General features: G+C 39.3%; 1 protein-coding gene across 4 annotated transcripts in view; it reads right to left on the bottom strand.

Annotated features, from left to right (window-relative positions):
* robo1 (roundabout, axon guidance receptor, homolog 1 (Drosophila)) overlaps positions 1–15,231 on the bottom strand; it is a 229,592-nt gene that overhangs the window by 164,842 nt on the left and 49,519 nt on the right. Inside the window, exon 1 of one of the 4 annotated variants that reach the window (XM_085184213.1) lies at positions 5,961–7,111. The exons of the other annotated variants lie outside the window; for them this stretch is intronic. Within the exon in view, the coding sequence (XP_085040339.1) occupies positions 5,961–6,108 (148 nt within the window). The 5' untranslated portion in view covers positions 6,109–7,111. Of the gene's footprint in view, positions 1–5,960; positions 7,112–15,231 lie in introns of those variants that run through there. 4 annotated transcript variants of the gene reach the window in all.

Raw genomic sequence — 15,231 nt, 5'->3', positions numbered from 1 at the left:
TTAGTAGGGCTAAATAAATAAGGTAAATACAAGGTATGGTGAGGTTATTCAAGGTTTGATGTATATGTACTCAGACTATAATATGTGTTATATATCTGGAAGATATATGGGTGTCCAGACTAAAGCAGAATAAGAAAGCATGTGCTTTCCCCCCATTTTATATATCTCACATCCAGATGTGCAAAAGAAAAGCATCTGCGTGTGCAAACATTTCCCTATAAAATGGCTAAAGTGAAAGTGGCGTGAAAAAAGGAGGAATAAAACATCAAGGAGTGGTACCATTTGAATTTTAGCCTTTAAAGACATGCCTCAGTACTTAATGACCCTTGACCCTGAATGTTCTCAGAATCCTGTGATTTCCCTCTGGCTCATGCTTCTCTGAGCCCCATATTTATGGGCCATGTCTGATCACAGTATCCACCTGTTTTTTTCACATCTCTCTGCTGAAAAGTTTAAATTCTTCTCACATGAAGCTGTTTTTGTGAACGCATTAAAAATTTAAGGATCGGATCTCTTACTACAATAAGAAAACAATTATTTATTTATTTATTTATTTATTGTGCAGGCTTGTTTGGAAAGCAAAAGAATAGCCACAGAACAGGCATAGAACACACACGCATGATTATCATGTGTGCCACGTCTTGCTATAGATCCTGTTTTTACAAATACTGAGTGAATCAGGTTCATTGCATTTTAGGAACTGTGACAAGATAAATAATCCAATATCAGTGACACTGAGATTCCATTTGCACCCTCTTCCCTTTTGCCATCCCACTGTGCCATAAACTGACCTTCCATCGCTTTATTGCTGACCTTGTGTATGGCGTGCGGTAATTGAGATTCCCAGCTCACGGTTATCTAATTAAAAAATGTCTGTACCTCTTAGAGCCTTGGGCAGGGAGAGAAATGGGAAAGGTGTGATGAAGAGCAGAGCTTAGAGGAAGCAGTGCAGAGAATGACCAAAAAACCTGGGAAAAAAAAAAGAAGAGAGAACACATCTGGGCTCCGGTACTCATTAGCACATCTAATAGTGAATTAATTAGAGTGTGAGGCTGAATAATGAAGAGTTGTTTCTTATTTGGTTCCAAATATGGAAAAAGTGAGTGATGAGGGTTGAGGAAGGTTTCTAATATTACAGCAAAGAAAAGATTTGGATCTGGTGCTCATACCATGAGATTCACTTTATTCCTTACACACAGTGAGACATCTACAATAATTGTTCCACATATTTGCGAGCTTTGGGCTTTGTTTCTGATGACTGTGTGTCTGTGGTTAAGACTGTCTGGACTCCATCTGGCCTCTGACCCAAACCACATGATACAGTCCACTGCTCTTTATCACTCATTATTTCCCTCAAACTCAAACCAGCCCAGCATGTCGCTGTTGCCATCTATTGGATGTATCAGTTTATATCTTTGCATATGCAGCTCCAACAAAAAAATCATTTATGCTAGCCACAAACTCCCACAGAAAATCATTTATGCTAGCCACAACTAAATTTGATATTTACAATGTAGCGTAAAGCTGCACACAACAAGGTTTCATAAGTTCAGGCAAATGAAACCAGAGAATTATACCAGAGACTTACATAGGCCAAGACATACTTTAAACTACATACGGCTAGATAATTTATCATGACAATATTGCAGGCAGTAGTATTTTTTGTCACACAAATTGACCATGTAATGGAAAAATATGACGATATATCAGTCAGTTTATTTACTTCTTTTGCAGAATAAACTGGAATGGTTATAAACCGTTTGCATGGAAAACATTTAGTATATCTGAAATAAATAATGCACTTTGATCAAATTTTGAGAGGCAGCCAGCTAGATTTCTGTGGATTCTGTTAGCATCCAGAGCAGAGTAAATCAGCCATAAATCCTATAATTTGCCACATAAATCACAAGGATGAGGTTGTGACAGAAGCAGAACCGAAACCTCAGCAAACTGCACAAAGCTGGTGGTCCATTTGTGGACTTGTTCATGTAAGGGTTCACCAAAGCTCACGTTTATCCATGAATACTGTAAATATACTGTATCAGTTATAAATAATTATGTCATATCTGCTTGGAACAATAGAGCTAACCAACTCCTGAGTTGTCTTCTTGACAGGCAGAATGTTGAAAAAACTAAAAGTTACACATAGAGATGGTGCATCTGAGGTGTGTGGAGACAACTTGATGCTAAAAACAGAAAATGTAATATTTTATTTATTAACTGCACGCACTCATACCTGCACACCCGTTTTATGGATTCTGTTTTGAGTTCATGCACTGGCCAATGTGTAAGATCATGAGAGGGTGTGACATGAAAATACAAAAAACCCACTGTGTGCTGACATTAGCTGTAAAAGTACACGTTACTCTTCCAGCGAGAGGAGCTCTGCCTGCACCCTCTTAGCAGAGATTTAGTCTCGGATAGCAAATATTAGCTAGTGACATTATTACTTATATCAGCAGAATTCACTTATGCATATCTCTTTATGCTCTGTGTGCTGCTAAATGAAACTTTTGCATGCAGCAGTCTGCATGCCACATTCAGTATCCAGGAGATGAGTCAGATAAACCCATGAACATTTTATGAGTAACATTTCCCCATTTTTGTGGTTTTTAGAGATTAAACTATTTTTTTCTGTAGAGTGAATGAGGTGACAAGATAAGGCGACTCTAAGGTGACAGCCTGCCACAACAGAAAGGTTAAATGATTCTATCACCACATGGGCTTGGGTGCAATACAGATGAATATTATTGTGGAGACATAAACCCCTGCATTAGCTCATTTGTTGACCATTTTCAATGGCAGCAAGCTATAAACACTAAAAACCTGACGTGTTATCACTGGCAAACAGCTGTGTATTTACATATCTAGCAGACATAGAGGAACATCTGTGTTCATTTTGATTTGTAATACAAAAACCTTTTAGACATCTGTTAATGCAAAATATGAGGAAAATGCATTAAAAGAAAAACACATAAAATTTGATCACGTCCTCTATTGCTTTGGTAAAACTACATTAACGCTTTAAGTAGTCCTTAGAATGCAAATAAAACAAGAAAAATATAAAAATGTAGCATATTGTCCATCATTATAATCCTTTATTGCTATATTTTGAGTCATGTTTTATTGTAATAACCACACATTCTGTTAAATAGATAATTAACTGGTTAACCAGCTTGGTTCACACAGGGGGCTATAGCCTAACTCACCCAGCATTGGAGTGACACAGACGTGGCACAGACGTCTATGTCACAGACATCTTGGAGTTCGTGAGGCTTCACTCAGAACTAACAGAACCATACACTGCATATAAAACATGAATGTGATTTATTTGTGAAGTTCTTGCTGGAAAGTTTGCCTGGCTTCTTCTTAAGGTCTCATTATACCTGCTGTGTGGGATCTGATGATGAGCACTGTATGACAAAGATGATGTCAAACTGACATCACAATCTGCTGTCACGAGCTGCTCTTTCTGCTTGTGCTGTACCTCTCGATTTTTGTGACCTGGCTTGTTGTGCCCCTGCTGCTCAAGCTGGGTTGAAGCACAGGTGTATGACTGTGTCCATTTTTAATGGCGTATCAGAAGCTTAGAGATTCACAGATTATATGGAGAGATATATTTCAACGATTTCCAAAGATGAAAAGTAATTGCAAGATTACAATAATAAAGACTATCACTGCCAGGGTACATTTGCTATACACCCTCCACAATTCTCACTGTGTTGTCCAAACACAAAAAACACATCAGCACTACTGCTGTTGGTCAGACAGATACACACATTAAGGAGTTAATTTCCCACATTTGTAAACTTAGCATATACAAAGGTGTTGAGTTTACATGTTTTAAATGGCTCAACAGTCTTTTCCCCACTCTTTATCATTCTCTCCAAACACAGAGGGACATCTTTCAGTGACAAACAAATACACCCCCCCCCCCCCCCCCCAAGGAGTTGTGATCAACCAACATCTGTGCAACCACACAGTTTCATTAACTCCAATTTAAAACTCAAAACCAACAGACAGAAATACCTCTCTCGACCCTCTCCGTTTTTTTTCTCTCATTTTGAGATGAAGATGGATTGCAATAGCTGAGTCTCACATGTACATTCATCTCTTCAAGAACAGCTTGCCTGCAAGCTTGAACCTGTGTACACTTCCACCTGGGCATGTCCTTTTTGTCCATTGTGTTCACAAATGTCAACATGAAACTGTAGCGAGATATATTCAATTTAACATGAACTGCCCCCTGCAGGCCATTAGAAAAAATGCGTGTTCAGACCTAACATTTCTTTGTTCAGACCCAAAAGCTATGTCCATCTTTTGTGTACAGTCTGTGGTTGGAGATGATGATTGACAGCAGGTGACAAAAGAGTAACAAGTCTGAGTGGATGCTGCAAGTTTGTTTGATAAACACTGAAGCATGGAAATATTTCTTATTTCTTATTATATCTAAAATAGAATTATGAGCATGGGCATGAGCAACCAGCTTAAATAACAACCTAGAAACTGTGAACTAAAATTACTTGAAATTTGAAAGGGAAAATGTATTCTAGTCATAAACCAGTCAGACAATACACACCTGTATTTCCCTGCGGATGTTAACTGAGTGAAAGTGCATAACTGCATATTAATGTGTATGAGTGTGCTTCTGTCTCTAGATACACAGTTAGAAGTTGTTTCTAGCTTAAAAAAAGAACAGCTTTAGAGCACAAACTTGCTGTGGCTGCTGTAAAAAGGCAAATTATCAGTAAATTCGATTGACAGGGAGACTGCATAACAGAAACAAAGCTTAACCAATAATTTGTACAATTTGCAGAAACAGTCTTTCCTATATTTTCTGGGTAAAAATGTTTCACTTATTCAAGATGATATATTTTATAGAGAGCACACTGTGTGCAGAAGTGTTTCCCAGAGGGTTCTTGTAAAAAATACTCTACTAGTGATCTGGTGACTGAGACTACTAATGCACTTTACAGGATTTCCAATTCCTTTGTCAAGTAACTAAATATAACACCAAATGCAACACTTCCAGTGTCATTGCCATCTAAAACTGTTAACAATATCAATTTTCATGCCAACTTGAGACCAGCTCTGTCTCCTTGGGAAGGCAGTGACCTCCTCTAGGCTGACTTAGTGTCTTTTCCATCCCATTCCAGTCATTTAATCTTGGAACAGTATCAAGATAGCGATCTGCCTTTAACCTCCACAGAGGGGACAGACACAGACACAAAGGGACATACCCTCCACTTCATCACTCAGAGTCAAGCAGTGGTGGCATGCCAAACAATCCTATTAGCCAGCAGCCAAAAGCCGGGGACAGCAGCAATGTCCTGAAACAACCGCAGCTCTCATTTGAACATTCTCTCTCCTCCCAACATCCATGCACTCATGTGTCAGCATATATAATGAAGTCGGAGCTACTCTCAGCTTTTACTCTGAGGAAATAGGCAGCTCTATCACTCTGAGTAGCTTTTTACAACTCCACACTGATCAATTAATGACTACGAATGAGACCCGGAGAGATATTCATGCAGGAATATTAGAGCAATGCTGAGCGAAAGAAGGACACATGGAACAGGATAATAAACTATGGATTGCAACTCATAGTAAATTCAAAAGCAGAAAGGCACTTTGCAGTCACGTACATATTGATACCTCTTAAAACTGGCAACACATGCCAAGCTTGCTGGACTCATATAAGTGAGTTAGTTCACTCTCATATCCAGGTGCCTGTCACAGAGAAATGAGCTGAGACTCAAACAGCAACCAGAGCAATCAAAGTGGCACACAGTGCTTAGTGCTTCCCAGCTCGTACGTCACAAGTCCCAACAGTGAAAAAGAGCAGTAAAAACAGACAGAAAAGAAAAGCTGTTGGATATTCTTGCAAAAGAGGAAAAGGAAAGACAAGAAAGAACAAGTAGAGAAAATCTGATGCAGCAAAGGAAGGAGGAGTTACTCACGGCTCCTGTCACCTTTCCACCTCCAGCTTCCTTTGTACTTCCCTGAGCCATCTGCTGGTGCACAGACTCCACTCAACACCTCCACCAGCACCACCAACAAGAGAAGAGGCAGCTGCCCGGTGGCCATGCGCGTCTGTGAAGCTTGCATCAGGGCTACAGCAAAGAGTCAAGGGCCATGGGGAGTGCTGTCCCACTCTCAGACATATTTCACACAGCTGTTTGGTTTGAGAACACCTCCTCCCCGGCTTCCCCTGGAGCGTTATTCTCAGGTCACAACAGTGAAGCCCCAGAAAGGGTCACACAATCACAGCAGAAACCACTCCTCCTCCTTTCCTTGGAAAGATCCTTTTGAAAGAAATAGCCTCACAGACTAACTGTAATCCCAGCATTGATAGGAAGCGAAAGTGAGCCTAGAATTTTGGAACTTTGTAAGTTTTTTCTGTCTTTGCACTATTTTTCTGTGCCTCACAGAGTTAAGAAGCTATCTGTTGCAGTCCTGGTCAAAGCAGACGAATGAGCTAGAAACTGTTGAAACAGCAAAAAATCGTCTTCATAAACATACATAGCACAAGAAAAAGCAAATGTTTCACCCTCTTGCAAAGCAGAAGTTGTCACACTGATGGTGACACATCCGACAGCAGCTCACGCTTGTCACCCACACCAGGTAGTAGATGAGTGAGTCCAGGAGTGTGTGCAAATGCATGTGTGTCCTCCCCCTCTCTCTTCATCCACCAACCACAGGTCTCAGATCACAAGAGGCAGTGTTGATATAAAAAAAAAAGAATAAATCACAGAGATAGTCACTTTAGAGCAGCCTTGACTTTGTAAACAGAGCGTCTGAGAGAGGGAGAGAGAACACATCCACAGAGCAAGTGAGGAGGGAGGGCAATGGAAGGAGAGAGAGACACTGAGTGAGGGGGGGGGGGGGGGTGAATAGCAATTTCACGAGTGCAATGGCGCTCTTGTATCCATATCCATGATGCTCATTCATGAGCGGATTTTCAACGTGGCCAGACTGATTGAGCTAACTGGTTATAACATGTGGCATACATGTTACTAGAACAAGATCACAGAAGACTAATGCCTTGCAACAAACAAGACAAACTCTTGTATGCAAAACCTGTATGCAAATAATCAACCGACACGGCTGTTTAAATAAGTAAACAAACCTGCATGACAGCCTGTGTTAGTGCGTGTGACAGTAAGTCTATAATTCAAATTGTTACAAAAGTCTGGAAAGGAAGTCGGAACAATATCACTCCTGTGAAACAGATTAAAAAGTTATTATGACACAATAAACGTAAGCTTGTTTCACTGTCAAAGATTCAGTTTCCCATCATTGAATCAAACTGATGAGTTGTTCAAGTTTAAACAAGTTTAGGCTGGTTTAGATATATATTAATAGGCCTAATAATTTATGATGAATTTTGTATGAAAAAAGCAATTACAGTTATAGAAGCTTGATTTGCAAGATGTTTGTACCTCTAAAGTCTTCATTCAGGAAACAATAACAACATTATTCCACTAAATTACCATGCTTCTTTATTTGAAGTGTAGTAAATACCCCATATTTTGTATATCTTATTTAAAATATATGCAATACACCACACACATACACACATTTGCAAACACATACACGCATTGCAAAAGACTATTTTTATAAAACACAAGCTCAGCAAGTCTGAGTTTCAAGTTACATTGCCCGTTTCCTCCCGCTGCCCCAGCTGTCAGGAGGCAGGTGAACACAGGTTAACGTGGGAATTTGGAAGTGTCAGCACCACCTCCCCCTCTGCCCACGCCCCACGTCTCTTTCACATGCCCTTCATTACTGCTGTGTAATTGCTAAGTGTAAAATACTACACAAAAGCAGCCAAGTCCAAAGTATTTCAAGTATGGGAGGTGAATCTAAAGATAATAACAAATGTGTATACTGACTTTACTATAAAATTTATTCTACATATTGAGCTCCTAATTTAAGTCTAGTCACTGGATGTTCTAACCTAATTGAATAGTATGGACAATGCCTTACAAAACCATGCCTATTTGTCAGTCATGTAATCCTGATGTAGTGGTCCTTAAGGATCATGCTGCTGGAGATGTAATTAATCACGTTCCATTGGGCACTGATGGAAGTCTGATTAAAACAGCTCTCTAATGATTAGGCCTCTGGAATAATTACCACTGCAGTGACGACAGGCCACTTCAACCCCTCGGGGTGCCAATCTAGCTCTCCCACTACCTGCGAAATGTCACTGCTAATGCCAACAGCACAGAGGCTTAGACAATGCAATGCTAATTCTACTCATGAAGAATAGATGGTGTGACAAGTTACAACAGAGGCAGCATTTGCAAACTGTCCACCTGGTTGCCTAACATGTATAAGGTGTATCTTTGTTTATATGCAGTGTGTTTCACCTTATGTTTACTCAGAGTATGCCTAGTGAAAACATATAAATAACCCTCTCTGACAGGTTTTAAAGAACGGATTTATTAATAAAAGATTCTAATGCAAACTCTTAGCGTGGCTATTATGGACTCTGGTCATTTTTCTTTTCATGTGTGCTATGAAAATGTGACAAACAAAGGGGGTAAAAATTTGTGTTCGCACAAAAAGGGAGAGAGATGAGGGGATTTATTGTACTGTCTTAAGCAACTCCTTATTTCTTTAGATCCTGCTTTGAAGGACCCACACTTTATTGTAATTTTTTTAAAGTGGTCTTCCAAACAGTTCTCCAGGTGTTTCAAAGTTTTTCTTTGGACAATGGCTGGTTTTTCATTCATTTTCAGTCCAGTTCTTGTACCTGATTATGTTTACAGGATTTGTTTCTTTGTTTCTTTGTTAATTTTGTTAACTTAACACTGACCTGTGAATTGGGAATGAATTACTATTGTGTGTACATATAAAAAAAACTTAGCAATGCAGTGTGGACAGCATGGAGGCATGGTGGTTAGCACTGTTGCCTCACTGCAAGAAGGTCCTGAGTTCAGTCTATCATCAGGCTGTGGCCTTTCTGTGTGGAGTTTGCATGTTCTCCCCATGTTTGAGTGGGTTCTCTCTGGATACTCCGGCTTCCTCCCACAGTCAAAAGACATGCAGTTCGTTGGGTTAGGTGAATTGGTAACTGTAAACTGTCCATAGGTGTGAATGTAAGTATGAATGGTTGTATGTCTCTCTTGTTAGGTCTGCGGCAGACTGGTATACGCTCCAGCCCCCCTGCGACCCTGAAAGGATAAGCGTAAGAGAATGGATGGATGGGGTCTTGAGGCATTGTGTTACTGCTTTTTGCACATCATTAGTTCCATCATTTTTTATTTAGCTGAATCTACAAAAAAGATAAGACAGTTTGACCAAGGCGATTCACTATTAGCCAAGAATTTGTCGGAATTTAGCAATTAATGTCATTAAAATGTCATTAAAAAATCTGAAGAAACTGTATAAGTGGAGAACAAAAGAAGTAGTATCAGGCCTGAAAGACTATCTACAGCAGATCAGCAGTATCTGATGAGTCCTGATGTGTCCTTACACAATCAAAATATCTTTTCTATCTCTTAAAGAACGCTGTTTTAAAGAAAGAGTTTAAAGATGTCAGACTCAGCACAGTAATAAACAGTTAGGTCCACATATATTTGAACACTGACACCGTTACCTGTTTACTGAAAGATATTGTAATTATAGTTGTGTTATGGACATGGACATAATGTGTAGTCTCTTAGTTTTCATTAGTGGGTAACCACATTCAAATTGGGTGTAGGGCTTAGAAGTTTCAGCTCCTTAACATGTGCCACCCTCCTTTTAAAGGCAACAAAAGTAATTTTGGACAATTGACTAAAAGGCTATTTCATGGACACGTATGGACAACTCTTTTGTTATGTCATTATCAGTTAAGCAGATAAAAGGCCTGGCACTGATTTGAGGTTCAGTGCTTGCATTTGGAAGATTTTGCTGTGAAGAAACAACATGGGGTCAAAGGAGCTCTCCATGCAGGTGAAACAAGCTATCCTTAAACTGTGAAAACAGAAAAAATATAACATCTGAGAAATTGCTACAGTATTAGGAGTGGCAAAATCTACAGTGTGGTACTTCCTGAGAAAGAAAGAAAGCACTGGTGAACTCAGCTACGCAAAAAGACACCGAAGTCCATGGAAGACAACGGTGGTGGATGTTAAAAAAAAAAAAAAAAGATATGCATATCACATCACCAGCATAGCTGTACCAGAAAATCTAACCTGGTTTGTGAAAATTTAGCTGTAATACCATTGAAGTTGACTGTTGTAGTATATTGTTTGTTAACTTGTTTGCAGATTTTTATTTGATTTTCTTTATAATTAGAATAAAACAAAACCATCTAAGCATTATTATGTAGCTTTTGGTTTAAAATAAAAAATGTGCAGCTTTCAAAATAACTTAAAAAAAAAACTCAGAAGAAGAAAGACAAATAAACACTTCAGTTCTCGCAAAGAAACTGACAGATTATTGTGCAAGGTTACAGCACCTGCTATTTTGTTTTATTTCAACTTTTGTCTCACCTCCACATGCTATTATTTCTCTCAGGTTTCACATGCTCTGTGTGTACTTATTCCTTTTTTAAATGCTGGTTTATGTGTAGGAAAAGGTATACCCATTGTTTTTGCCTGTGTATGTTGTTTATACATATAATTCTATATCTCTTAATGCTGTATGGTACAAAACAACCTTTCTTGTGCCTCCACAATACCATAACACTGTTATGTATTGGATCTTTCAAAATTTACTGCCTGAGGTCAGAGGTCATACATATTTGCATGTGCAGATTCTAACAGAGAAAAACCTTTGACTTATCCTGTCATCCTCTAGTTGTATCTATAGGGAGTTACAAAAGCTGCCATATACAAAGTCACAGCCATAAAGTGTCTATAAAAGTCCAGGGCCGACAGCGCTATGTAACACTGATAAAAAAACATTTATCTCTCTTTTCTACCTCCACTGCAAGTCTGCACATAAGGATTGGATGGACAATTAAACTGAGAGCTATTACATCAACAACCTAAGTCCTCGGTCCTAGGCAACAACATCAGACTCCACCCCACCATAACCTGAGATGAAGAGGAGATGAGAGGAGCCACAGAGTGATTTAGCTTCAAGGTTAAACCACTGCAATGTGGTCTTTACTGGGACCTTTTCCAGAAATCTACAGAGACTTCATTCAGTGCAGCAGACTACACTCAAATCACACCTCAGATTAAATAGCTACCCCCAGGACTAGGGAGGTTGAAAAAAGTATTAAATGTTTCATATTGAAATTCTATTTCCAAAAGAAAACAAAAGTTGTCCAACATCCAGTGTTGGTGAAAAATGGATACAAAAGGGTGGAACTTCTCCCAAGTGAGGAGTTTGGGACATTGCAAATGCATTACGAATGCTAACAAAATATAAATGTTTTGGACAAACATATGCTAAAAAACACTTTTGTCCCCAGGGAAGGGTTTGTTTATTTCAGCAAGAAAATGCACAACCACATTCTGCATATTTTACAACTGCATGTCTCTATAGTCAAAGCAGGCCTTTAACTATAGAGCCTGAGATGTCTCCTATTGAAAATGTTCAAAAACAAACAAAAATTACAAAGTCTCAAAGAGGTGATGCAAGATGGCCCTGACTTCACTTTTTTAAAATGTTGCATCAAATGCAATACACTCAAATAATTTTCAAAAAACAGTGAAATGTATTATTTTCATCATTTGCTATGCTGTGTAGAATTGTAAATTATTAGTTAGGAGTTGTTTTTTCTTTTAAGACAGTGGAGTTTTTTTCAGCCAGAATCATAAGCTGCATGCACTATGCCAAACATATTTGATTTTCCATTGGTTTACTCACTATTTTCTTGGTAAATGTCGGATATAACAAGATTATTGGATGGCACTATTCAAAGCATGCATCACATGCCCACAGCTCAGCCTCTATAAAATATAGTCTTGAAAATTAGATCGGCATCTTGTGCCTCCCCCCCTTGTGCAAGTAGGGTATTTATGATGCTTCCTTTCTGGCTCCTCTTAGTTCTGGCAATGTGATGTGACAGCAGGGTTGATGGGTGGTACAAAGACTCCCACCAGAGATGAACAGACAAATGACTGGACATTAGCACACAGCTTGGAGCACAGCAAGATACTGATTGGGAGGTGGGCGGGGAAAGTGACTCTCTCCCTCTTTTACCAGCATGTAGCCTCAACCATTGTGAAGTGAATGCCTGCAGGGGTGATTACAAGGCCGGTTTTCCCTGCTAGCTTAGTGTGGACTTTTAGAAGTTAAAAACAAATAAATAAATACATGGACAACATGGACAGTGGAAAAAGAGATCAGAAAAACAGGCTAAGTAGAAAAACCTTTGGGCAACTGCAGGCTTGCATCTATTTTTTTTAACATGTTGGCTGACTAAGAAGAGGTTTTACAGGATTGATTTGGGAAACTTTTGAAGGGTATTTCTCTTCCTGTCATAAATATTGCCAATATAGTCTACAAGTTATGAGTCAAGCTAGGGTAAAGATAACTTGGCTTACACACAGACACACTTGTTTAAAGTATGGTATGGTGTGGGGTGATACAAACATTCATTCAGACACTGGTTGCTGATAATCCAGCTGCCAACATGCATTTGAGTGCACCAAGAAAAGCTTGTCTACCCAACAGCCACTTAGCTTAGCGCAAAGCCTCAAAATAAAAGAATGTCACTGGGTCAAAATGAAATACAATGTGCTAATACTGTATGTGAGATTAAAAGATGGTGGTCGATGGATTACTTTAAACTGAATTTTTCTCCACACTTTAAGCAGAAGTTGAATATTGGCTGTTCCATATCAACGTTTTGTCTTCAAGAGTGATATCAGTTTTTTTACCCAGCACGGGGAAACATGTGAAACCATTCCCAAAATGTGAAACCATTACTAGTGAATGAGTAGATAAAATGTAACACCTTTACCAAACAAACTTGACTATTTAATAACTGCTTCATCTAAAGTATATACTAAGCTCATCAAAGTAATAACATTCACATTTTAATAATTTTTCTTTCACAACTTTAAAATATAATAACTTAAATATAACTTTTTTTTCCCCAAAACTTGATTAGAATTTTAATTACAGTGGAGGATGGCAGCTGGAGCTTAAATTAGCCATCGTGATGCTGTACAGTAATACTGTATGATGACAGAACGTCCCCTCCGAAGGGTTCATAGTGATTCATGTTTCATTAGTGCCTCAACCTCAAGAATAAAAAAAATCAGTACCCATCCACATTTAAAGGGACGGGAGTGTCGACCCAAGGTAAGAGTTACAGCACAGCACGGTGACATCTAATCTACAGGCTGTAAATATAGTTCACAACCTGGATGTGCTGTGGTGTTCCAGTATGTGGGCACGCTCTTTGGAAGATTGCAGCAATACAGTACTGCTGTTGGAAACACGTGCTGCACAGCAAAGCCCTGATGTTTCTCAGAGATTTATGTCAACCATGTATGGAGGATGATAAACAGGACCACACCCAGCATTCCCTGCATGATCATGATGATGGCCCCACTCAATCAACAACACTGTCCCACCCACACCTCCATCCTTCAATCTGTCTTCTCCAATACAAATATATCACCTGCCTCTCCAGTGCAACTCTCCAATCAATGAGAAGTCACAAGAGGAACCTGGCTGAAGGTTAATGTGTGCAGGGGAAAACACGTGTGATTACAAAGATGCAAAGGGGAAGAAACTGCTTCTAGACAGTTGCTTAGTTACAAAACTCAAGTTTTACAAAATGTTTTCAGTCTTTAATGTTCATTTGTTCTCACCTGTATGCTTCCCATGTTACCATTCAAATAATATAGTGTGTAAGTTGAAATCATGTCTGAATGCGTTACTATCATTCAATCTCTAAATGTGATCAATTAAAAAATGATTAAATATGATTAATGATTGCAGCAGTCAAATTAAAAAAAAAGAAAACAGTACAACAATTTTCTCAAATTGTGTGTTAAATGAAGCTGGCTGACATTAGCATTCAAGAAGAAGGCAGAATGAATGAGTTCAAAATACTTCTGTTTATGTCAGAAGATTTTATGGTGCCACACTGCTCCACTAACATCTGCCATTTTATAGAGACAAATAGGGTGAATGTCATTTGCCTCCCCTACCTCCACCCAAGTGTCCTGGTTTCATTTCCTGTAATGGCTGTTGTCAGCAGTCTCACCTTGCAGAGAGATTCCAGCCCGCAGCACTATCGTCCAGATCGTAGAACGCACTGTGATTTACAGCTGCTGTGGCTGCAGGGCCATCTGGACCATAACCACTCCTGAACACTCAGCATTAGGCTCTACATCTCTCTCTCCTTAGCGCTCTCTTGGTGCATGCTGCGTGCTTTCGGTATAAATCTTCTTCTCTTGCATATATACATACTCCCTGCTCTTTCTTCATCCAGATGCAAACTTTCTACCTGGACACCCTCTCTCTTTCATCTTTGGATGACATACATGCGTACATCTGCTCCATATAGACGCATTCATGCTTGCTTTCTCCAATGTCACTGGGTTTTGAGGCATCTCAAATTATAAATTGCTACTGTTAAAACGAAAACAACCAGGAAAACGGCGTGCAAAACCTTTTATTATAATTATAGAAGACCAAAAAGCGGTGTAGATTATATTACTGAGTAGAACGACCCATACCATCTAATTTAATCTAGTCTTTTTCTCTTTAATGTAAACATGTTCACAGGAACAGGTTCACAATTACAGCAAGGGTAAAAATGTGCTTTTGCTTGCAAAATTCAGCTAACAGGTGCCTGAATTGCATTTAATGATGTCTAATTAAGAAAAAACACACACAATATCAATGCTGAAGCTGCACTTAAGGTTTGCTGGCTTCCTCCCAAGTGCATAGGTGATAATCACAAAACCTACAGCGTAAATGTGCACCATTCATGATTATGGGGTTGTCATAAATGTGTACCTGCATCTTTTACTGCCCTGTTCCTCTGATTCGGTGTCTCTCAAAGGGCTCCTGCAGCCGTATGCGCTCGCTGAGCTGTGTGATGAGACCCAGTTGAAACATCTGGTGTCATATAAAAGGTGTTAGAGCATTAAGAGCAGAGGCGTACCAGCTTCAAAATAGCTGCAGATGTAAGAAGGTGCAGCTGAGGTCAGCTGCTGCAATGTACCTATTGTCCAGGAGGAGGCAGTGTTGGGTTTGACATCAATATCAATCTGAGCCACCACTGAAAGTGATTCCACCCCAGGGAGGTCAGGGACACCT

Source organism: Neolamprologus multifasciatus, chromosome 14, assembly GCF_963576455.1.
Source record: "Neolamprologus multifasciatus chromosome 14, fNeoMul1.2, whole genome shotgun sequence".
In the NCBI taxonomy this organism is placed as follows: Eukaryota; Metazoa; Chordata; class Actinopteri; order Cichliformes; family Cichlidae; genus Neolamprologus; species Neolamprologus multifasciatus.
The sequence above is the reverse complement of the archived record's forward strand: the minus strand, read 5'-3'. Positions and strand labels throughout refer to the sequence as shown.